The 24,936-nt window shown below is 42.8% G+C and overlaps 1 protein-coding gene across 1 annotated transcript; it reads left to right on the forward strand.

The window, feature by feature from the left end:
• The first annotated feature begins 877 nt into the window (after positions 1-877).
• Positions 878-1,333, forward strand: nanos3 (nanos homolog 3). Its single transcript, XM_018764884.1, has one exon. It carries the CDS (start codon positions 878-880, stop codon positions 1,331-1,333), a length of 456 nt encoding a protein of 151 aa, XP_018620400.1.
• The last annotated feature ends 23,603 nt before the right edge of the window (positions 1,334-24,936 follow it).

Raw genomic sequence — 24,936 nt, forward strand, 5'->3', positions numbered from 1 at the left:
CTCATGTCTTATACTTAGATAGCAAGTCTGAGAAACACATCAGAATGATCTGCAATGCCTTAAAAATGTCCACCCTGACAGTGTATTCTAGAGCATAGAGTATATGTTTTATGGATGTATCTGTATGCATGCATTTAGTCATTGAATGCTGCTAAATGAAAGAGAATTTCCCTCTGGAAGAATGAATAAAGTTTATTCATTCATAAACATGAAAATGTTCATATTTTGTTCCTCTTCCTATCAACACCAGCTCATAGAATATTGATTAGAGTTGTTGCTTTCTGCAAATGGTCGCAGATTTAAATCTTAGCTGATACTGTGGCATCCTTGAACAAGGTATTTACCCTAAATTGCTTCAGTAAACATCCCCAGCTGTATACAGGCAAATAGGTAGCCTAACATTAGTCCTGTGAACTAAATGAATAAACGTACTGTAAATCTTCGAAAAACCGTAATATTATGTAATCGTTTGTAACAAGGAACGAGTACATATGATATGCTGAAGCTAAGTGGATGTATACTGACTCCTGGCTCACTGAAATGTTAATTCCGTTTCTCTCAACACAGAAACAAAGCAAGCTGTTCAACAACAGGGTCCTGGAGTGAAGGCGCCGAATAGTCCTATAGGACCGCTATTAGTTTGAATTTGAAAATCAGTGGAGGGTGTATCAGCCATCAGTCTTCAGTCATCCCTGTACCTACCCGATGATTGTATGAAACATGAAAGTCGCTCAAAGCTATATATAGGCAGGAGTAGGTTCCCCGCCCAGTGATCTGCAAATGATCTGCCAGGAGTGCGACAAACACTTCTCTTTCAAGCAAGACAAATCTTTCCCCTTTTCTCTTTCAAGCAAGATAAGAGCGACACGACTGACCCATGGAGACCAGGAAACCCGAATTCCAGCCATGGCGAGACTACATGCAACTCGCGGACGCTGTGCGGGAAATAGGAGCTGAGAGCCGCGCAGCCAAGATGACCTCGAATTGTGGGAGCGTCCCGACACCGGACACCGGGCACAATCCTGAAGAAACATCTCACTCACGCGCCACACCGACGGACCCGCAAGCTGCAGAAACCCCGGAAAAGAAGTGTCACAATTTACAAGAATCGCCATATCTCCGCTTCTGCAGTTTCTGCAAACACAACGGAGAGTCTGCGCTCGTGTTCCAGTCGCACGGCCTCAGGGATGAGGCAGGCCGCGTCAGCTGCCCCTACCTGCGCCGGTACGTGTGCCCGCTTTGCGGAGCGACGGGGGACCGCGCTCACACGAAGCGCTTCTGCCCAGATGTGGACAGCGCCTACAGCTCCGTATACTGCAAAGAGCAGCGATGAAAGGCACATAAACAGTTAGGTTACTGAAGGGCATTGAGTATGGGAAAGCTGTACTTTACGTGCATAGCAATATATTTGCTACAACCTTCTTTTATATCTGTATTAAATACATTTTCTAACTTTATTTTTAAGCAGAGGGGCGCGGTGGCGCAGTGGGTTGGACCGCAGTCCTGCTCTCCGGTGGGTCTGGGGTTCAAGTCCCGCTTGGGGTGCCTTGCGACGGACTGGCGTCCCGTCCTGGGTGTGTCCCCTCCCTCTCTCCAGCCTTACGCCCTGTGTTGCCGGGTAGGCTCCGGTTCCCCGTGACCCCGTATGGGACAAGCGGTTCTGAAAATGTGTGTGTGTGTGTGTGTGTGTGTGTGTGTGTGTGTGTGTGTGTGTGTGTGTGTGTATTTTTAAGCATTTCTTTTAAGTTTTTAATGCCTTTTCTGTCAATTTTATACAATTATGACTGTACACCTTTGCTTGCATTTTTAAATGTTTGTGTTTTATCCCATAACATCATACTGTCTTTGTACTATTAGTAGTGTGAATTTCTTATTTTATTGTGAGCTATTAGTATTACACATTCCTTGTTGCATTGCATTCTTATTGTAAACGAAAATATTTTACGTTCTCTATATTAACACAAATACACAAAGTACATATTTTATATCTTTTGTGTTTTTCAAGAAAAATGCAGCAACGTGAAACGGTGACAGTACTGTTCCATACTTAATAGGTAGTTAATAGGTATTTTTTTCCTTTATTATCTTTAATCAAAAGTAGAAAGACATCACAAGTACACCACTCAACATCCACAAACAAAACAACATAAGACCAACACAGAAACCTCTCGCGCGCGCGCGCACGCATATGATACACATGCACACGCACGCACATACACGCGCGTGCGCACACGCACACACACTGGCTTAGGCTGCTTGTCCCAGGCGGTGGCGCGGGACTGGGGGGCATGTCCAGGGCGGGACGCCAGCCCGTCACTGGGCACCCCAAGCGGGACTACCCAGGCCCACCGGAGAGTGGGATCCAGCCAAGGCCGCTGCACCACCGCACCGCCCCCCCCCAAAACACAAATCATCAGTGTAAATCCAAAATCATACAAAGTTCAACGAAAAATCAACACACACACACACACACACACACACACACACACTTTCAGAACCGCTTGTCCCATACAGGGTCACGGGGAACCGGAGCCTACCCGGGAACACAGGGCATAAGGCCAGAGGGGGAGGGGACACACCCAGGACAGGACACCAGTCCATCACAAGGCACCCCAAGCAGGACTTGAACCCCAGACCCACCGAAGAGCAGGACTGTGGTCCAACCCACTGCGCCACCGCACCCCCTCAACTTGATACACTGAGTTAAAACAATTTAATATGTTACATTCTCAGCTCAAGAAAACTCACTTTATCTTGTCAAATAAACATAAAATTCTTCACTATTTCAACTCACACTTTCAAGTTAAGATAACTTCAACTACATTCATATCAATTGCCATTTTAAGTTAAGATCGCTAATGTTTTTAAATTGTTCCTACTTAGATTTATTTCTCATCTTGACTAATAATGGCAAGTTTGCCCGTTTCCTTATTCACAATGAATACACCTACAACTTCTTTGCTCAAAAATATCAAATTTATTTTAACAAGAAAAATGTTACACAAACTTTGACATTGGCTTGGGAATGCATTCCTGGTAGGAAAACAGGTTCCAAAAAAAGCTGTTTAAGAATAAAACTGCCTAAACATCAATTTCATTAAATTAATATCCAGGTTTCTCCAGTGTTTCACAGAACTGGAAGGAAGGTATATAAGAGTGACAGAGAGGTACAGAAAAAGAGTGGAGAAGGAGAAAGAGGCAAATGGAGATGGAATGAGTGTGAGAAAGGGAATTCGAGATTGAGATGGTAGATGGGGAAAGAGAGAAAAGTCAGGCAAGCAGAGATGGAATTAGTGAGAGAGAGTGATAGAAAGAGTAAGAGGGAGATCTGGAGGGAGAAAGGAAAACAGAGAGATTGATAAGGAGGGGTAGGCCCTGTACAATGACAACTTAAGGTGTACTCTATATAAACAAGTTCACATAAATTTTTTACCTTTGAATGATTTTAACTTGGTCACTGACTCTTTCAGTGACAACAAGAACAAGCATGTGCAATGTTTCTCCAATGAATGCTCAAGAGGGCAAAATGACAGTTTTCCTCCAAGTAAATGAAATGTTGAGTGTTAAATTAACTTGAAATGTTAATATAACTCTTGACCAACATTTAGCCTTGTTTTAAGAACATAACAGTTCAACACAACATGTTCCTCCCAGTTAAGGCTTGAGATCAGTTTCTAAATGATACTTTAGTAGTTTGTTTGTAAGTCCATGTATCTTAGAAGAACAGTTGTCGGGTTTTATCTTCATGATGACTCTTTGCAGGAATTCAAATGAGTACTTCATATTGCGAGGGTACTCCAGATTAAGGCAGTAGATGGTGTCCATTAGCATAGCAAAACCAGTGGGCACATCTCTGAGGTCATGAAGAACAATCCTCTCCTCTGCCACCACGGCAACGTTGAGGAAAAGCATCAAGCAGGACACCTTCATGTCCAATCAGAAGTCCAACATGCATTCCCTTCATGATAACATCCAGGGTTTCACCATGAACCTGAAATACATGGGCAGATTTAGTCCTACTTTACATTGCATGCAATTCTAATAAATAACATGCTATACAAATGGTCAAGTTATGGACACTAAAATGACTTTGGAAAGAGTTCAAATCGACCAGTGCCAATTTGGTGCAAAGCTTATTCATAAATTGGAGTGGAGAAAGGAAAATAAACATGTACAATTTCAACTCAAATAATTTGTATATTACTGTGTACCATTACCATTACAGAAGGACCAGTGATCCACCCACCCCTTTAAAATATTCAGAGAGGCCAACTGTCATCCCTGCAGACAATCTTGGCGAATACAAATGTTGAACCCACAGTATGGCAACTCCTGTCTATCCTTAAGCTGGGTAAACTCACATGCAGCATGTTAGGCAGAGCCACTGTCTGCCTATTTTTGTGAATAATTATGTTATTGCTGAAATATGATGAATCTTGGTGCAGCAAGTTGTAGGTAACAAACTAGGTTTACTTGAGACTCACATGTCTGCAGCTATGTCTCTTTTATATAATGCATAAATTGTACTTTTGCTGAGATGTACATTGCTTTGGACAAAAGCATCTGCTAAATGAATAAATTTAAATGTAAGTACAGTTCCAATCAGATTCACTTTCAGCAATCTGCACTGTTATCCTAAAAATTAGCCATCACTATTTATTTTAAACCTTTTGAACTGATAGTAGGATTGGAATTATGATTATTATATAACATTTTAATTAAAAAAGATCAATCAATCAATGTGTAAATATATTTTCTTACATCACACATTTTGATTATCTCGGAAGTATCCTCTGAAAAGAAGCGCGGAAGACCAAGTAGGGCAGCTGCTCTTCTGTTCTGATTTGTGTCCTACATACAATTATAAACAAGAGTGAGTGAGTGCAATACTTAAAGTAGAATCCTTATTTTATAACGCATTGATAACTTCATTTTTATTCATACCTCCTTATGAACGCACTGCATAAGACTGCTAAGGGTCAACCTCCTGCTTGATGAAGCAGCTGCTTTGTACAGCTCTAAGAGATTTGGCACCAAGGCATCTAGTCCATTCAGGAATGACTGCAGCAGATCTGTGGTGACTATTCTGCTGAACTCTGCACTTATCTGAAACACACATAACAAGACAGCAGAGATGAAGGCTAATGAGAGGGGATAACAAGAGCAGCACACAGTAAGGTAGCAAGTACAGATGAAAATGATTACAACATATGTAGATTAGATGCTACCTCATGACACTAATTCTTAAGAAAGCAAACAGAGAATTTCCTTGTTCTCTATCATCCTGTGGATGTCTGAGTTGCCACTGGTTACCTGTCTCTCATTAAACAATGCTGGCCATCTGTCCATGACTACAGAGATAAGTGGCTCGTTACCAATGATTTCCTTTCTTTGCTGCGAGAATGTTGCAGTCATCAGTTCATCCAGGAGCTGCAAATGTGGATCACACTTCTGCACCTCTAGAAGCATGGTCTTCCGATTCTCCTCTGATATAGCTGGACTTTGTCCTTCAGGTGGATCTGGCAAGTAGTGGATCTCTCCCTTCTTTGACTTCTTGATTGCCTTGCTGCTTGTCTGTCCCCTCTTCCTCTTATTTACAAGAACTTGAGGGCATCCAGCTGCCATTAACCTCTGACGGTAATTGCCCATCTTGAATTTCAAGCTGAATACCCAGCAATACCATCCTTTGGCAGTACCTGGCTCTCTGAGACAAGGGTGCTTTGCTACAAGAGCTGTGGCTACACTTTCATAATGGTCCTTACTTGATTAGGGAATGATTTTGGATATCATATCAGCTAGTTTGTCCAGTATTTCACTCCTAACGCCCTTGGAGATGACCATCACTGTTCCATCCCTGGCATAGGCGTCATTTGCTGCGCTCAGCTGAAGTTCAGCATCATGGGAGAAATCAGGAATAACAAAAGGATCAGGCCATTCCACTGATGAAGCACTAGTTGGGGACCTCGAGCTTGTAGTATCTAATGTTGTGTCAGAAACTGAATCAGAAAATGTGAACAAAACTTTTAGTGTTGCTCGATCAGTTGGTAGATCTTTGATATCTGTCAAATTACAGAGCTCATTTCCAAAGTCCGGATCTTCAAACTGTAGAATGGAGTTTCCCTGCAAGCCCAGATTGGTGTGCAGTGCTTCACATTGTCATGGTTGCGCGTAGCGAGGATGGACTCAAGTGCAGAGTTCTCGTACCGATGTTCAATGAAGCCGAATCAGAATCCAAAAGCAAAGTCGAGGGGCAGGTGTGGGTCAGGCGATCAGCAAACGTAGTACAAAGGGCTAGGCAAAGAACGTGGTCGGGAATAAACAGGCAAAGGGTTGATGTCGGAATAGGTTCTCTGAAACACGGCTCGCAGGGAAACAAGGAGGCAAAACAAAGTTCCGCGTCTGGGCTTCCTCGGTTTCCCTCTTTATTGCCGCTCCTATCAGGAAGCGGCAAGTGTCGCCGATGTGCCGGCTGCGGGGGACGTGACACACATAGCTCCTTGACTGACTCAGGAACACTCTGTAGGGTGACGCGCCTTATCTCTTGCGGTGACACAATAACTCTGAGAAGCATCTTGAAGGCACCAACAGCTGTAACAGGGTGACACAAAAAAAAAACAAACAAAAACCAAAGCTCAAAGCAGCAGAAGCAGCATAGGCTAAGACCATGAAATTGTACTATATGAGTAAAGAACTGCACGGTCTGCAGTAAATGTGTTGTGTGACTGCATTATGCCAGCAGTTGAATTAACAAGAGTTAAACAGTAAAAATACAAGGTTTTAAAAATGAGTAAGGGTGTGTTTACTGCACCTTATTGTAACATGAATGTCTTTGGAGTAATGAGCAGCTTTCCGTCAACAAGGTATGCAACCGGGGGGATGTAGTCATTCAGCTGGTCAGGATGGACAACCACAGTTACTGCAGGGTCTTTTTGGCAAGCTGGTATCACCTTAGATGCTCCAACAAGCCAGCTTTGAACAGTTCAGTAATGAAAAATATGCGACTATCCACTAAACAGATCTCGAGTACTCTCCCAAAATCTGGTAGTCCACTTGTGTGCCCAACCGAGAGCACCATTCCTTTGGAATATTTTATGCCATTCAAATAAACAGTGGAGGTGAGTGAAACAGAGTTCAGACCTTTAAACTTGTCCCATATAGCCACGTTGACAGCAGCATCTAAGATGCCCACAGATACAACAGATATCCGCCCAGTTTCAATGCTTGGTTTGAAAACACTTGGCATCTCCAAATAATATGCCAACATTAGCTGATGTCTTGTGGCCAAAGTGTGCAGAATATTTTTGAAGTTACCAGTATCATGAACCACCTTTTTAAAGAAAGAGTGTTTAGCCTCAAATCTTATTGTCCAAAATTCAATTAGGGGACCAGATTTTTTGATTGGCATAGGATAATGTTCCAGATAATGTTTAGGGTGCAATTTAGTACAAGGAAAAACTTCTAAAAGCAACTGTCGGTGGTCAGAGATTTTGGCTTGCAGGTAGCACAGGGTTTCTGTTGTGAATGAGGGGCTAGGTAACAACTCAACAATGTCTTTTAATTCAAGAATTATATACCATGTTTTTTCACCCTCTGGAAAGTGGTGGCCAACTAACAGTGGAAGAAATCTCAGAAGTGCCCAGTTCTCATGTCCATTGCCACCTATAGTTAAATTTTTCTGAAAGTTTGTTTGTATTGTCTGTGGTCTGTTAGTTTTGTCATGGAATTGGAAGGGGAATGTTGTTATTCTATCATTAAGGTAATTCAATGTAAAATACTTCTTAGCAATCAGATCTGAGAGGCATACGCAGAGTTCCACAGGTACAATTCCTTCTAATGCATCGTGTAGAAAATCAGGTGGAAATCCTTTTGCAGCATGAAAGTGGGCCAATCTGTTTAAAGGACAGTCTTTCTTTACGCCATCAACACAAGACATCACTTTGCTGAAGCACATTAACAGCTTCATCAAACAATTCTGGTGTTCTCAAAGTAAAAACTCCACTTCTGACATCATACTGCTGAATATCTACACGATTTGCCAAACAAAATCTGCAAAACTTGTCAACACTGAATGACTCTTGGAATCCTGCAAGTGAGCGTGCACCCAAGTTGTCTGCAGATACATACAAAACTGTCCCTTTAACATTAGAGCCAAGTCTCTGAACAAACACACCTTCTCTCTCGAGGAGCTCAAGGTCCCTAATCAGAGGCTCTAGAACCTTGCTGTAACCATATTCTTTTATGTGTGCAGTTTTGCACAACACAGCTAGATAAATTGATGATAATGTTGATAGAAGTCTTATGGGTAAATTGGCAATCACCCAATATATACCACAAATTTTATGCTTCTTTTTTGAAGTACCTAATGGCTTACAAAGTTCAAAATCATCAATATATAGTCCAAGAGCTATGCCTAATTCTTCAGAGAGAATTTTGTTTTCTTTAAAGTATTCTCCATCTTGAATTGAGCTGTAATGTCCTTCGTGTTGACTGGATCTCTCTAGCGTCTGAAGTATCTCATTTCTTTCCAACAGTTTACTGAGCAAATCTAAAACAGGAACATAAACAAAAGTATGCCTTTGTTCTTGTGCATTTAACACATACTCAACTGGTCAATAATAGTAAAGTTTTTTCTATAAAATGACTGTCTTCTGCGCATTGTGCCAAGAGGCCCCTCCCCTGAGAGCAATCTGAGTGGGTTGAAAGTTTGTAATTCTTCAGTCAATGAAGCTACAACAGAGGCATCAACTATGCAATTGTTGTCTTTCAAAACTTTATTAATTACTGTCTTTATATTTTGATGAGCAAATTCTCCGATGTCAAATAACTCATCAATTATTTCCTGTACAGCTGAATTTGATACATGTAAAAGTGTTTGCATGCAGAGAAACAGAGAGCCCAGTTGATGCTGAATGGCCTTTCCATTTTCAAGTCCAGATTCAGCCTCAGATACAGAATGAGATGCAAGTATATCTTCACTGTCTGAAACAATTTCCTCTTCTATTACAGGCACAGAAAGTGAATGCTGTGCCAAAAGCTCTGGTCTGAAATTTTCCAAGGTGGAAGACTTATGATTGCGACTTCTATGAGCAGTAAAAGTCGATAGGACACTAGATTTGAAAAAGCAACCTGCAAAGGGACATTTAACAACTTCTCTGTTTCTCAGATGAGTCTTCAGATAAGTGATGAATTTGTTAATGTCAATGGGCTCAGAGAATGTACACAAATCACAGGATAATTTGGTTACAATCTTATAAGCTTCTTTTATATGTTCTTTCAAATGATTTTTAAATTCTGCTTGGGTCTGAAAAGTTTTCAAACAGTCTTTGTGAATACAGATGAGGCCTGAACACCTTCGATGATGCCCATGATGCTCTTTGTAGTGCTGTAGAATTTTTCCTTGGTCATTAGTAGAGAATGCACAAAACTTACATTTCCACTTCATGGAAGGGACATGCTTGAAAAAAATCTATTAAGAGAAAGAAACAAAAATGAATTGCATGTTTTCAACATGTAGGTGAGTCAAATTTTCTTAAAGCTATCTGCATAACCTTATATATAGAGTGAGAGCGAGAGATATTTTAAGTTTCTTTCCACTCAAAACTGCATTTAATTTATTTACCATCTCTACTAAGGGCAATAAAATCCAATTACAACATTTTAAAATCACGGATTAGATCTGAAAAATTAGTGGACAAGTAGATAAGTCAGACAGAAAATAAATGCCGCTATTCTTACCATTTATACCACAGCGCTGTGTAATACTTGATTCTGATTGGACGACAGCCCTTCAAGGGTATACAATTATTTTTCAATTAATACACAGTGAGCTACACCGCATTACAGCTCCATATCACTTCGATAAGTTAACTAAAATAATGGAGAAGTCCACCTACTGTCCACCACAGCACACAGTTCTAACAGCAAACAAAATGACAGACAATTTCGATTTTCCAGAAATAACTTTCAATAATTATGGAGCGCATGGAAAATTTCAAGAATCAGGCGACAACTGTGGACCACAACACACTTTTCTGATTCGTTTATAATTGCAGATAAGGAATAAATAAATACTGATATTCTGATATTTGTTCACACTGGCTTTCCGTCTTATTGCTGCAATCAAACGTGCGCTTTCTCGCTCTCTCCCTCCAATAACTGCATAATATGAATGAATGGATGCGTGAACGAGCGTTTTAAGGACAAAAACCGACAAATGTCTTGAATAGAATATCTAAATAATGTGTTGAGGTGTGGTAATTGTGGTATGATGTCCTGAATTTTTCCTTTATACCAAGCAAAAGTGGCAACGTTATTAAATTTTATCAATAGAAATTTACCTCCTCGCCACGTTACTCAACAGGAATTCATCCAGATTTCCACTTTTGTCTTCAATGTCATTGAAATTTGGAATTACACTTATCCTCTGAGGACAACTGGTTAGCACCATGCCTCCATGGTATCACCGTTTTATGGTAATGATTTTATGTCACTCAAGAATGGCGGGAACTTCTCTTTATTTCCCCCCTCCACCCACCTTCCCCTTTTTCAACTTATTACTTACAGACATGAGTTAAATGAACATTGACAACCCAGACAAAACTCACAAGTAGTCAAGACAATGGATTACTTTAAGTTTAATCTTTGAAAACTTATGAACTTGAATTCAATATCCAAAACTTGTCATGACAATTGGAGTTAAAGAGAAGAAATAAGTTCACATAACTTAATGGGGCTATAATGTTTTACAGTATAGTTACCACACCATTCTTCAAGAACTACTCATGATCTCAAACAGTATTCTGAAGCGAAAATCATGGAAACTTATTAGTAATTGCTGAGTAGTTACCACGCCGTTCTTCAGGAACTGCTCTGGAACAGTATTCTAAAGTGAAAATCATGGTACCCTATCAGTAATTACTTGGGTCTTACCACATCGTCTGGATCAGTATTGTAAACCTTTGAAAAACTAAGTACGTACACACACACACACACACACACACACACACACACACACACACACTTTCTGAACCGCTTGTCCCATACGGGGTCGCGGGGAACTGGAGCCGAACCCGGTAACACAGGGCGTAAGGCCGGAGGGGGAGGGGACACACCCAGGACGGGACACCAGTCCGTCGCAAGGCACCCCAAGCAGGACTCGAACCCCAGACCCACCGGAGAGCAGGACTGTGGTCCAACCCACTGCACCACCACACCCCCTGTCAAAAACTAAGTAATGAATGATTATCTGGAGCAGCAGTGTAAAGTAAAAAGCATAGTACACTATTAATAGTAGAACACCAACATTAAGGACTCAAGTGAGATGTATGTTACTTTAGAGAAAAGCGTCTGCTAAATAAATAAATGCTGTAATGCTTAAACAACACTATGATGCACATTTCCTTTAGATTCTGTATCACTGTTTAATGTTGCAGTCGCCAATCCTCTGTCACTGTAAGCAGTGAGAAGTCTTTCTCTCCAAGCACGGCTCACTCTCCCGGTGTTACAGAGTTACACACTGATATACAGCCCCCCCCCCCCCCAGATTGATGAAAATCCGTAATTTCAACAGATTGTGTGAATTTACAACCAGCGCTTCATACCTCCCAGTATTTTTTTTCCCCTCCCAACACAAGAAATACAATTTTTTTTTGTCTCTAATACTGATCAGAACGAATCACCAGCCCACCCAAAGGTGTCTGGCTCCACACACAGTCTAACTCACAGGAATAATTTTCTCCATTCATCCTTTTCGGTAATTAAAATCTTTATTCAATAAATAAATTAATCGTAAAACTGCCATGCCAATAATAAAATTTAAAATAAAACAATAAAATCAATAAGACCAACTATAGACCGCATGGCAGAACCTTTAAAACACTAAAAAACATACCCCAAGGCTGAAAACCATACATAATGAATGATTAAAAGGAAACTTATCTGGTAACATTCACTGCTCAAGAAATACAAAAAAAAACTACCTATTAAGTATGAAACATTATTCTAAAATATTACCAGTCTTTGAACTTCTCAGGTTATATTTCCACTTTTGTTGATTATTGGGTAACCAGGTGTCAATTTATTAGCCAATCAGTGTCAATCACAGATGAGTATTTGGTTCGGTAGCGGGGAGGGGACTGGAAAAACGGGAGGAGCAGACGGAGAAGAATAGGTCGAGGAAGAGGAAAAAAAGAACTGGGAGGCAGGAAGGCGCTGCTTGTAAATTCGCACAATCTGTTAAAATTACTGTTGTTCATCAAGTTAGGGGGTGCTGTATATCAGTATGTCACTCTGTAAAACGGGAGAGTGAGCCGTGTTTGGTGCTGTCTTCATTCAGTAATTGTACTAAACTACACGAGCCTTATACCACGCTGTGGATTGTGGGTGAGAGAGTGAATGAGAGAGAGACACTTTCGCCCCAGGTTTCTGAGCTGCCACACAAGCTGGTGCAGTAGGAGTGCTTGGGAATCGCCACTACATGCCCGAGGACCCAGTTTTGTATCTGCACGGACAGAGCGTCACTCACACTGGACAGAGGATTGGCGACCCTGACATTAAACAGCAGCACACTAGAATGTAAAGGAAATGGGCATTAGATTGTAATGTATAATGTTAAGTGAGAATTCAATTTAAGTTTATGTGAAAAAGTGTAATTAAACTAATAAAATACTGAAACACTTGACTTATTAATGTTACTGTTTCACTGTTTCTGGTGTACTATGCTTTTTACTTTACACTGCTGTTCCAGATAATCATTCATTGCTTAGTTTTTTCAAGTTTTTCAAATGTTTACATTACTGTTCCAGACTATGGCAATGTGGTAAGACCTTAGTAATTTACATTTATTCGGTTAGATGCTTTTCTAGAGGCGGGTTGTGAAAAGGGAATCACCCAAAAACGGTAGGAAAGTGTATGGTAACACCCTGGGAAGAGGCCAGGGGACCGCCCATCTTGAGCGGTGAATGTTACCGGCTAAGTTTTCCTTTAATTATTTATTAAGTATGGTTTTAGGCCTTAGGGTATGTTTTTTAGTGTTTTAAAGGTTCTGCTATGCAGTCTTTATATTAGTTGGTCTTATTGATTTTATTGTTTCATTTTAGTGGGGGCGCGGTGGTGCAGTGGATTGGACTGGGTCCTGCTCTCTGGTGGGTCTGGGGTTTGAGTCCTCCTTGGGGTGCCTTGTGGCGGACTGGTGTCCTGTCCTGGGTGTGTCCCCTCTGGCCGTATGCCCTGTGTTGCTGGGTAGGCTCCGGTTCCCCTGTGACACTGTATGGGACAAGCACTTCAGAAAGTGTGTGTGTGTGTGTGTGTGTGTGTGTGTGTGTGTGTGTGTGTGTGTGTGTGTGTGTGTGTGTGTGTGTGTGTGTGTGTGTGTGTGTGTGTGTGTGTGTGTGTCATTTTAAATTTTATTGTTTGCATGGCAGGGGGTGTGGTGGCGCAGTGGGTTGGACCACAGTCCTGCTCTCTAGTGGGTCTGGGGTTCGAATCCCGCTTGGGGTGCCTTGCGGTGGACTGGCGTCCTGTCCTGGGTGTGTCCCCTTCCCCCTCCGGCCTTACGCCCTGTGTTACCAGGTAGGCTCCGTGACCCCGTCTGGGACAAGCGGTTCTGAAAATGTGTGTGTGTGTGTGTGTTTGCATGGCAGTTTTTAGGATTAATTTACTTATTGAATGAAAATTTTAATAATCGGAAACGATGAATGGAGAAATTTATTCCTGTTGAGTAAGACAGTGTGTGGAGCCAGACACCCTGGGTGGGTTGGTGATCCATTCTAATCTGTAATTTAGGAAAAGAAAAAAAATGCAACAGTTTTCATCACACCAGTAGCTGCATAAAACTCAGAATAGACTATTCCTGATCACCTTCCAACATTTTTTTTAGACAAACATTTACATAGAATAGAGGAGTAGTGGCTGTGTAAAGGCTTATCTGAGTATGAACATAAAGTTATGGTGAAAAAAAATTTACACCTTATATGATCTCATGGGTGAAGTGAGTCTGGAAGAGATGACTTTTCAGACCCTTTTTAAATGTGGACAGAGTTCCAGCAGTTCTGAGTGAGAGGGGGAGGTTGTTCCCCCATAACAGAGGCAGAACTTTCGTGCGCGGGCCCACCAAGCAAGCAGAAGTAGCAGTTCTGTTGATGCATTTGTAGGCAATAACCAGTGTCTTGAAATTGATCCGGGCAACCATAGCAATCCAGTGCAGAGAAACGAGTAGGGGGATACATGGGAACGCTTTGGCAAGTCAAGCACAACTCATGCAGCAGCATTCTGTAGCAGCTGCAGAGGTCTGATGGCAATAGCGGGAAGGCTGCAAGAGGGAGTTGTAGTAGTCCAGATAGGATGTCATCATGGCCTGGACAAGTAGTTGGGCAGAGTCAGTTGTGAGGTAAAGACGGATCCTGCAGATATTATGTAGGATGTATCTGCAGGTCCGGGTTGTGGCTTTGATGTGCTGAGAGAAAGACAGACTTGAGTCAGTTGTCACTGCCAGACTCTTAGCTGATGAGGTAGGCAAAATGAGTGAGTTGTTAATTTATTACTATATGGTATTTATGTGTATATATGTGTGTGTGTGTATATATATATATATATATATATATATATATATATTATATGTGATCATTAACATCTCATATATATGAGTTGATAGTTTATTTATATATTTCTATTTTCTATTTTTATATGTGTTTTTCATGTGAAGTGTTTGAGATATAAGTACAAAGTTATGTAAATAAGCATTACAGAATTGTTACAAGTTCACAGTTTGGGTTTCACTGTTCTATCAAAGACAACTTGTTTTATTTTTGTAACTTTTCATTTAAACTCATTTCAAACTTCATAATTTAATTTACATCTGTTTTTGAAAAAAAATGTTTTCTGTAGTTCCCAGCCTTTTCTTCACTCTAAGCCTGTTTCAAGGTATTGTCGCGCGCAGCGCCGTGGGGTTGGATGGGGTGAAGAAGAACACAGAGGCAGCATTCATCTCCAGTGTTTATTCGAACACTGGTACACAGGGAAAAATACTCTCGGTCTGAGGACCCCATTACTTCAGAAACCTACGCTTCTTTTTTTAATTAAACTTTATTTAATAAAGTTATCAATAAAATACACAACCAAAAACAAACATCCAAAAAACCTGCACTTCTAGTCAGCCTTCTTAGCCTGCTTAGGACCAACAAGCTCTCTCCCAAAACACTGGCAGATACGGTCACCCCATCATTTTCCCCAGAAATTGCCCTAGTTGTTGAACTCTCCATTTCCAATTTACCCACAATACAACTATGTACAATAAATAAATCTTCCCACCTACACACCAGTAACAGGGGTTGTTACATTGCCCCCCATCAAAAAGAATAGCAGCGTCCCCACTGCTGCCTGCCCCACAAATGTCTCACTGTTCCTCACGCGCCTCTGGTCGGGAGTGCAGGTTTCTGATGCTCAGTGCTAGTTGTTGGGGGGGGGACAATCACAGTTGCCCGCCATGGCGGTGCGCTCAGGGGCCGAGGCGATCATCATCGTCCCTTGTCCTCCTGGGTCCCAGCACAGCTCCCCCTCACAAACGTGGCACGCACCAGGCCTGGTGGTGCCCACGGGGTTTTTGCCAACCATTTGTGCGCCACACAGCTGACCAGCTCCCATGGGACCGTCGGGTCGATTATCCACTGCTATGCCGCGCTGTCTCAGTTCAATTGTCGAGGGGGAACATCTTTCTTGCGTCCCCGGTCGTCTCGCCGCACCTCTTGGTGCTCAGCCACCTTTCGGCAGAGGACCTGGGCAAGTTACCCTGCATGCCGCTCTCGCCTCTGCTCTCTCGTCAAGTCCGCTGCGACGCTTGTAAAACCGGGTGCTTGTCGCTGTGTAGCCCTCCTGCTTCTGCAGGGTTTGCTCCGCCGCACAACCCTTTTAGAAAGGTTATCGGGGTTTCCGGCAGGCTGGGCGCTTTCTCCACGAAAGCGGCAAAATCTTGATCCGCAGGTCAATTCAATTTATTTTTATAGAGCGCTCTTCTCACGCAGTGACACAGAGAGCTTTAACACAGGCGTAAGTCAAGAAAGACAAATACATCAAATAAACAAAGAAGACAGCTGACTAATGACTACAATAATAAGGTACTTTTACAGAGCTACAAGTATGCCTACTGGCCACGGAGGAAAGGAACAAAAACTCCCAATTGAAAGTTGAGGGAGAAAAAAATCTCTGCGGATCCAAGGGCCAGTGGTTGCCCACCCCTCCTGGCCATTCTAGATTAAGTAACAGTTCTAAGCCAGTTAACAAGTAATAATGATATTGTTGCTATGTGGTATCCTGAATCCCCAGCTCATCATGGAATGCCTCGTCCATCACGGTAGTGGTCATCATCTTCAGTCAGCATGGGATTCGTCTGTCACCACTGGCTGGCCTCCTCAAGTCTAGGCAGTGCTCAGCAAAAAGAAAGTAGTTGTAATTTGAAACTTAAGTCAATTTAATATGCATTTGTATAAAGGTGGTAAAAACAACCAAGGCAAGTGGAATTACATTTCGAGGTGGAATACCTCAGTGAATATGTAAGTCTTTAGTCTGGATTTGAAAACAGAAACAGACGGGGCATTTTTGACAGTAACTGGTAGAGTATTCCACAGTTTAGGTGCTCTGTAACTAAAGGTGCGACCTCCTACTGAGGTCTTATTGATCACAGGTACTTTAAGGTAATGTGCATCCAATGAACGAAGGTATCGTCCAGGGATATAAGAATCAATAATGAATCAATGTACTGCTTTATAGGTCAAAAGAAGGATTTTATAATCAACTCTAAATGCGACCGGGAGCCAATGTAACGATTTAAGTTCGGGTGTTATATGGTCATACTTCCTAGTTCTAGTGACAATTCTCACAGCAGCATTTTGTACTAGCTGTAGCCTGGATGCAGTCTGGTATGGACAACCCAACAATAAAGCATTACAATAATCCAGCCTACTTGAAACAAAAGCATGAACCAGTTTCTTACCATCCTGTCTACATAGGATTCGCCATAATTTGGTTATGTTTCTTAATTGAAGGAAGCACGACTTGGTCAAAGCATTTACATAAGATACAAATGACAGATTCCCATCCAACAGGACACACAAATCCTTGACACAATCCACACCCTTGAAAGTAATACCATTTGTTGGCAGATTGGCATGATTATGTCGAGAGTTTTGGCATCACCACCCACCACAGGTACCTCTGTTTTACTGGCATTTAGAGATAAAAAATTTTTACTCATCCATAATTTTATACTGGTAAAACAATTAGCTAAAGACACCACATTTGATGGATCATCAGGCTTGAACGATACATACAGCTGTGTGTCATTGGCATACGAATGGAAATTAACGTTGTGTTTGCGAATAATGTCACCCAGTGGTAACATATAGAGTGAGAACAGTAATGGACCCAACACAGAGGCTTGTATGACACCATACTGAACTGTAGTTGAGATGGAGGGGGTACAGTCATCAGATTTCAGTACAAATTGTTCACAGTTAGCTAAATATGAGTCAAACCACTTCAGGACAGTACCTCTTAGTCCAACCAGGTTTTCAAGTCTACTCAGTAGGATACAATGGTCTACAGTATCAAATGCAGCACTCAAGTCCAGTAACATAAGAACAGAGATCTGACCAGCATCAGAAGAGGTAAGAATATCATTAACAACACGTGTGAGCACCATTTCAGTGCTGTGACCAGTGCGGAAACTAGACTGAAATTTTTCAAATATATTATGATGATTAAGATATTTTACAATTTGAGAAGCTACGATCTTTTCTAAAATTTTGGATAAAAATGGTAGATTGGAGATGGGTCTATAAATACATAGGTTATTACAATCCAGATCCGATTTCTTTAGTATGGGTCTAATAAAGGGGATTTTAAAAGCTTTTGGAACACAGCCATTTAGTAACAACGTATTAACAATATTAACAATATTAACTGTAGAGCACCTAAACTGTGGAATAGTCTACCAGTTACTGTCAAAAATGCCCCGTCTGTTTCTGTTTTCAAATCCAGACTAAAGCATGGAAACTGCAGCTTTCAGTAATTTAGTGGGGATTCGGTCTAAAGGACAAGTAGTACCTTTCATAGAGCGAATTATGTCGAAGCTACTGAGATGGTGCGGACAACTAATGTTATTGTAACCAAGCGTTCTTGTCGGGTTCGCCTAGACCATTAGGGCTGCAGAAAATAACAAACACTACCCATCCAGGTTGGTTTCCAACACCTTCAAAGTCTTTATTGGATGCCACACATGTATAACTTACAAGAAGACTTGCTGATGCACTCCAGTGCGCATGTACAGAGTCCAGCCTATAGCAAACCCCGAGGGGAGAAAAGACTCATCATACACAATGCCACGCCCACACCTCCGGGCCAACACGGAACACCTGTGACGCAACGCAGACCGCAGCATAAAAGGCTGCGTCGGACAACCAGCTGATGCGGAACCTTGATCTGCCTCCTCGTTAGTGACCTTCTCCAGCCATTTCCTGTTCCCGAATGCCTTCCCCGAACCCGTCCCTTGTTCCCCCGATCTACTGCCTCCTTCGGGTCATCGACCTCTTGCCTGTACACTGGCCTCGCCTTTTGGATCCTCCGTTACGACGTTCGCACCTCGAAGACCCTTTGCCCGTCCTCTGACCTCCTCTCTTGGATTTCCCCGAAGACACCGCGATTACCGCTCTGCACTTGGGTCCGCCGCTTCCCTCAGACGCGACCATGACACACACATATGCACCACTAGTGAACAGTCTCCTAGTGTCACCACATCCAAAATTAAATGTTTTACATATGTCCCCTCTGTCCAGAAGAAATGTCCACGTTTATTCAAGAAGAATAACCCCAGAAACAAAAGCCACAAACAACTACAAAAGCTCAAGGAAAACAGGAAGTATACAACAGGAGGCAAATAAATCACAACAGCCCTGCAACAGAACACTTGCCACCACAAAATTTTTTTTTTTTTTTTAATTCTAAATTAATTAGGGGGAACCCAGAAACATAGTCACTAGAAATTTAGTAAGTCAAAAAATCACTCAGATAGCCAGGCGTTTTCAGAATCCTCCCCGTCCGACTCACGCGTGGGTCTAACCCAGCAGGCCTCTCAGATGAACAGTCCGTCTCAGGTGAAGTGCTCAGTTCTTCCTGGGGAGAAATGCACTCTGCACCCCCAGACATGGCTGACACAAGAGACGGGGAACTTGGCAATGACTCAGGAATGCCACCCGATGAATGGCTTCGCAACAGGGGAGAAACCAGCAGTGTACAAGGCCTCAGTCTATTATAATGCACTACCTGCCCTCTCTCCTCAGAGTCAAATGGATTGGTAATATGATAAATCACCGTTTTCAAATAGCCAAATGCAGTTCCACACTCAGTCATCCACACAAAAGGAATGTTCTTTCCAACAAGCTGATTAAGTGGGGCAGCATGCTTGGAAAAATCTTTCACGAACCGTCGATAATAAGAAGAGAGCCCCAAGAATGCCCTAACCTCAGGAGGAGACTGTGGAACTGGCCAATCCCTCACTTTCTCAGTGTTCTTGGGGTCAGGTTGGAGACCCTGCCGAGAGATGACATGTCCAAGAAAAACCACATGATCTCTTGCAAGGTGGCACTTTTTCGGATTCAATTTCAAACCTGCAGACTGAATTCTCGCAAACACCTCATCCAGACTAGACAGGTGTTCCTCAAATGTCTTTCTGTAAATCAAAATGTCGTCCAGATATACCATGCAGACATGCCAAGGGAGCCCTCTGAGCACTAGCTCCATTAAACGCTGGAATGTGGCGGGAGAGTTTGAGAGGCCCATCGGCATGGAACGCCACTGATAGAGCCCCTGCCCAGTTGTAAATGTTGTTTTTTCCTCTGTCCTCCTCCGCAACTTCCACCTGCCAATAGCCGTTAGAAAAGTCCAATGTGCTGAACCACACAGAGCCTGCCAACGCATCCAGGGTATCATCCACACGGGGCAGAGGGTGAGAATCCTTAACAGTCACGCTGTTCAAGCGCCTGTAGTCCACACAGAATCGCCAAGTACACATTTCTTTCTCACAAGCACAACAGGCGAGGCCCAGGGACTACAGCTCTCCTCAATGATACCGTCAGCTACTTGTCTCTCTATTTCAACACGTTTTTCAGGAGATGTATGATATGCACATTGTTTGATAGGAGCCTGCTCCCCAGTTCTGATGTAATGCTTCACCAGGGTGCATTTACCAACATTCCGTTCAGAGGAGCTGAAGACGTCATTGTACTTAGACAGCAAGGCTGAGAGTGCAGCCCTTTTGGATACAGAAACAGGTGACTCCTCCAGCGATACAGGAGACCCCATTTCAGAGGAGGATGCGGCTGCCACGCCAACTGGAGAATGCAGGAGAGGCTGGACGTCAGACTCACTGACTGAATAAAACTCATCCAGGTGCATTCCTTGTCTCAGTGATGTCCTGTCCGGTAGGATTCAAAACCCGAGCCCTCGTCAGTCCGTTGCGCACTTCGGTGACAGTGTGAGCAACCACTAGACTGGCAGAATCGGGCACATTTGGCTCTAAGTAACCAACAAAGCAACTGAGCCGTGCTGGGTACACAAAGCTGAACTGGCACAATTGACTTGCTGAGGGGTGGTAAGTTCATAGTTGTAGCCAGAGACACATTACAACACACTGGAACAAAGTCTTTGCTAGTAAGAAGAGGAACAGAAATGTCCCAGAGCCGCAGCTGTGCATGGCAGATGTCCAACAAAGCATGATTTCTCAACAGAAAGTCCCACCCCAACAACACAGTCTGTGTGGTCTCTCTTATGACATGAAAGGCATGCTGTCATGAGCTCGTCCCCAGCTGGAGTGTAACTGTAATGGTGCCCAAAGTGTCTAGCATTTGTCCATTCACGGCCTGGGCCACCACATAGTCCTTTCTTAATGGGCGGTTACGAAGTGCAGAAGTTGACATGCAAAAATCCGCACTCATGAGAGATACGCTGGAACCAGAGTCCACCAACACTGGAACCTCCACACCTTCAATTACTCCTTTCACATACAAGACCAGCAGTTCCTGGCTAGTGCCCACCTCATCCTTAATGTCCTCTGATATTGAATTACTGTCATTAGAGGTGTTAGTTTGAAGGCCCTTGGGCAGCACAGCTGGTGTTTGGGCCGCAACATCAGCTACAGACCATTTCCTGGCCCACCGTGACGGCCCTCTCCGCCAGGAGACATAAAACGCACCCCACACTTCTTCGGATCCTCCTCATAGCTGTTCTGCCTGTGAGGACTTGGGCTGCGTTTAGCAGGAGATCGAGCAGTATACGAGTCATTATGGTCCCGAATTCCCACAAATGACTCACAAGCATCTCTGTGCTGAAACATCCTCCTCTCCGGTGAACGACCTCTCCGTGTTCCATCAAAAGTAAGCGAATGGCATCCGTGGCCACCGCAGCATTGGTGCAAACCATTCGACTGAGAGCGGCCTCCGCCCCACTCATCTATACCACTAGAACTCACTCTGGCCTTCAGTCTTCGGTTTTCGTCATCCAAGCGTCTCAGCTCCATCTTCATGTCCCTCATTTCCTCTGTCAGTCTGTCTATTGCTCTGTACAGACCTCCATCATTAGCCACAGAGTGGACAGCAGCAACTGCCCCTCCAGCATTGTCATGGCGAGCAGCACTGAGAGACCCGTAATCGGTGTTCACTGCATCTCTCGCATTCTCACATAGACCAGCAATTATCACAGCCTCCTCCAAATCCGTCGCGCCTTGCTCATGACATTTCGCTCTAAGCATTGGATCCTGACCCACCAGGAAACAATGAACTTTCTCTTCCCTTTGAGCAATAGCTCCATAATCAGGAAAAGCCTCATCCACCAACCTGCAGATCTCGGCAGCATACACCACCAAACTCTCTCGTGGAGCACGAGGGTGGGCTGATAGACTGGCTCTGAAGCAATCCATAAACTTTTTCTGGCCAAAGGCTTCTTTGAGCTTTTCTTTCACAGCCTTGTAATCAGTCTGAACCGTAGCAGGGAGGCTGTCCCACAGAAGAAAGGCTGCACTGCTCAAACGCGTTAGTAAAATCCTCGACAATTCGTAATTATACGAATCAGCGCCATCTCCCTCCGTGAGCACCCTGACCGCGACCTCAAACTGAAGCTCTGTGTCTCATCACCGGAGAACGGCGGCGGCAGTTCAATTTGAATGTGCCTTTTGCCCCTGACCTGACCACGTCGTGGACAGAAGTCATCGTCGTCCTTACACCACATGATGACCGCGAAGCGTGAACTTGAATTCACACGTGCCAACTAGCTAAGCCAATTAGCCTTTACCACTAGGCTAACTAGCACCCAGTGTAAGTGTTAAACATCAATCCAAACAAACCAAAACAAAACCGCTGCCACCAAAGTAACCGAGCGTTCTTGTCGGGTTCATCTAGACCATTAGGGCTCCAGAAAATAACAAACGCTACCTGTCCAGGTTGGTTTCCAACACCTTCAAAGTCTTTATTGGATGCCACATGTGTATAAGTTACAAGAAGACTTGCTGATGCACTCCAGTGCGCATGTACAGAGTCCAGCCTATAGCAAACCCCGAGGGGAGAAAAGACTCATCATACACACATATGCACCACTAGTGAACAGTCTCCTAGTGTCACCACATCCAAAATTAAATGTTTTACATTATCATCATCTGAAATGCTTATGCGAGCTAAAACCGAACTACAGGGCACTATGGATTTACGGTTATTCTAATTTCTTATCGAAAACCGACATAAATTCATCATTAGTAATGGTAGCAGAAATACATTGTTTATCTTTGTGTTTACCAGTTAAGTAAGCAGTGGTATTAATAAACAGGAAGCAAGGGTTCTTCTGATTTTCATCAAGTAACTTAGTGTAGTATTCGGATCTGGCATGAAAAAGTGATTTTTTTTCTACTTTTTTAGACAATCAGACCAGGCTACATGATAAACGTTGTTTAGCTGAACGCCATTTATGCTGTAATTTATGACATTCTAACTTGCACAAGTTGATTCATTGAACCACGCCGAGTTTCTTACAGTTCGAATAAGTTTAGTTTTCGGTGGAGCCAGAGTCTAGGGCGAATTTTACCACTGAATGAAAATCAAAAGCCATTTGATCAATATCTATGCTCGTTCCAAAATCAGAGCTTCTAATATAATCAACAATTTTAGCAGTAGTATTTTCATCAGTATGATTTTGGTCTTACTGTGGTCGAACAGCACCTGCAGGCATAGATCAAAGGTTAATAAGTAATGATTAGAAATAGCCTCGTTTAAAGGAATAACATCAACACGATGAACATCTACGCTGTAGGTTATGACGAGATCGAGCGTATCGTTACGGGAATGAGTAGGACCGTTAACAACTTGTGTAAAACCAGCGGAGTTTAAGAGAGACATACTATTAGCGAGAGTATCTGACAACACCTCTACGGATGTTGAAATCACCCTTCAGGATTAAATTGGTTATAAAGTTACTGAATTCCTTGAGAAAAGAGGAGTACGGTCCAGGTGGACGGTAGACAAGGAATATAATTATATTGGGTTTTGACTTGAAATCTAGCTGTAGACCTTGAAACGAGGTAAAATTATCATGATTTCTTGGTGTTATTTGTAATCTATTATTGAAAAGAATGCTGACTCCACCTCCATGACATACAGAATGAGATTTCTGGTAATAATCATATCTGTCCGGAGTGACTTCTATTAGCGGAATCTTATGTATTAGACTCACCGAGCCAGGTTTCAGTAAGAAAGAATAGATCGGACTTGTAACTTAATATTAAGTCGTTTACTAGAACAGCTTTACTTGTTAGTGAATGAATATTTAACAGACAGCATTTTATATTGCAGTTTGACCTCGGTAGTAAGTTGAGAATGTTTGTTTTAATGTATTTTAGGTTTTTGGTGCAAGCGCTCCTATCACTAAGTCTTGTTAAATGCCATGGCTTTATAATAGTTTGTTTTGGCTGCACTTAATGCTTTTATTTAAAGTTTTGAGACCCACACTGGACAAGGCACAAGAAACCCCATCACATGAGAAATGACCACTGGTACCAGAATGAGTAACAGACCCATCAATACACACAGCTGCTAAAGCAGATAACCCATGGATGAGTCAGTCCTGCAACTTGCAGGCCAAGTTCTGGAACAGAACAAATGGACCCCTCCAGTTAAGGTGTACACTATCATGTGTGAATAACCTGGGCCTTTCCCAGAAATCATCCCAGTTATTAACAAATAATTTGCGATTAGAGTGGCATCACGTCTCCAACCACCTGTTAAAGGACACCAGTCTACTGTAGACTATGGCCCCTATGAAGAGTCTAGATAAAGGACCAGACACTATTAGATTATGATATTTCCTTCTGGCAGGGGGGCGCGGTGGCGCAGTGGGTTGGCCTGGGTCCTGCTCTCCAGTGGGTCTGGGGTTTGAGTCCCACTGAGGGTGCCTTGCGATGGACTGGCATCCTGTCCTGGGTGTGTCCCCTCCCCCTCCAGCCTTGCCCTCTGGTTAAGCTCCGGTTCCCCGCGACCCCGTATGGGGCAAGCAGTTCAGAAAATGTGTGTGTATTTCGTTCTGGCCTTATTACACATAGAAATAAAGCAATTCTTTAACACCTCAGAGTGCTGGTAACGAATATCATTACCACCAACATGCACCATCATAGTCAACACAGCATTACTGGGCAGAGAACAGACATGAGCCTCCATGTTGGACACAGGTGCACGTGGGAAACACTTCACCTTTACACTTCAATTCCCAGGCCCCCAAACCTTAACATTTCGGATAGCCAAATCCCCCAAAATAAGCACATTTTTATTATTATCATTAGGTGAACTGCTTAGAGCTGAATATCTATTTTGGGTTTGGACAAGAGAACCCGAACCAGGAACCCATGGCTTAGGC

This window comes from Scleropages formosus, chromosome 21 (genome assembly GCF_900964775.1).
Source record: "Scleropages formosus chromosome 21, fSclFor1.1, whole genome shotgun sequence".
Taxonomy (NCBI): domain Eukaryota; kingdom Metazoa; phylum Chordata; class Actinopteri; order Osteoglossiformes; family Osteoglossidae; genus Scleropages; species Scleropages formosus.

What these genes read in the sequence shown, in the direction of transcription:
- nanos3 (XM_018764884.1), top strand. Translation starts at nt 878, where the DNA reads ATGGAGACCAGGAAACCCGAATTCCAGCCATGGCGAGACTACATGCAA.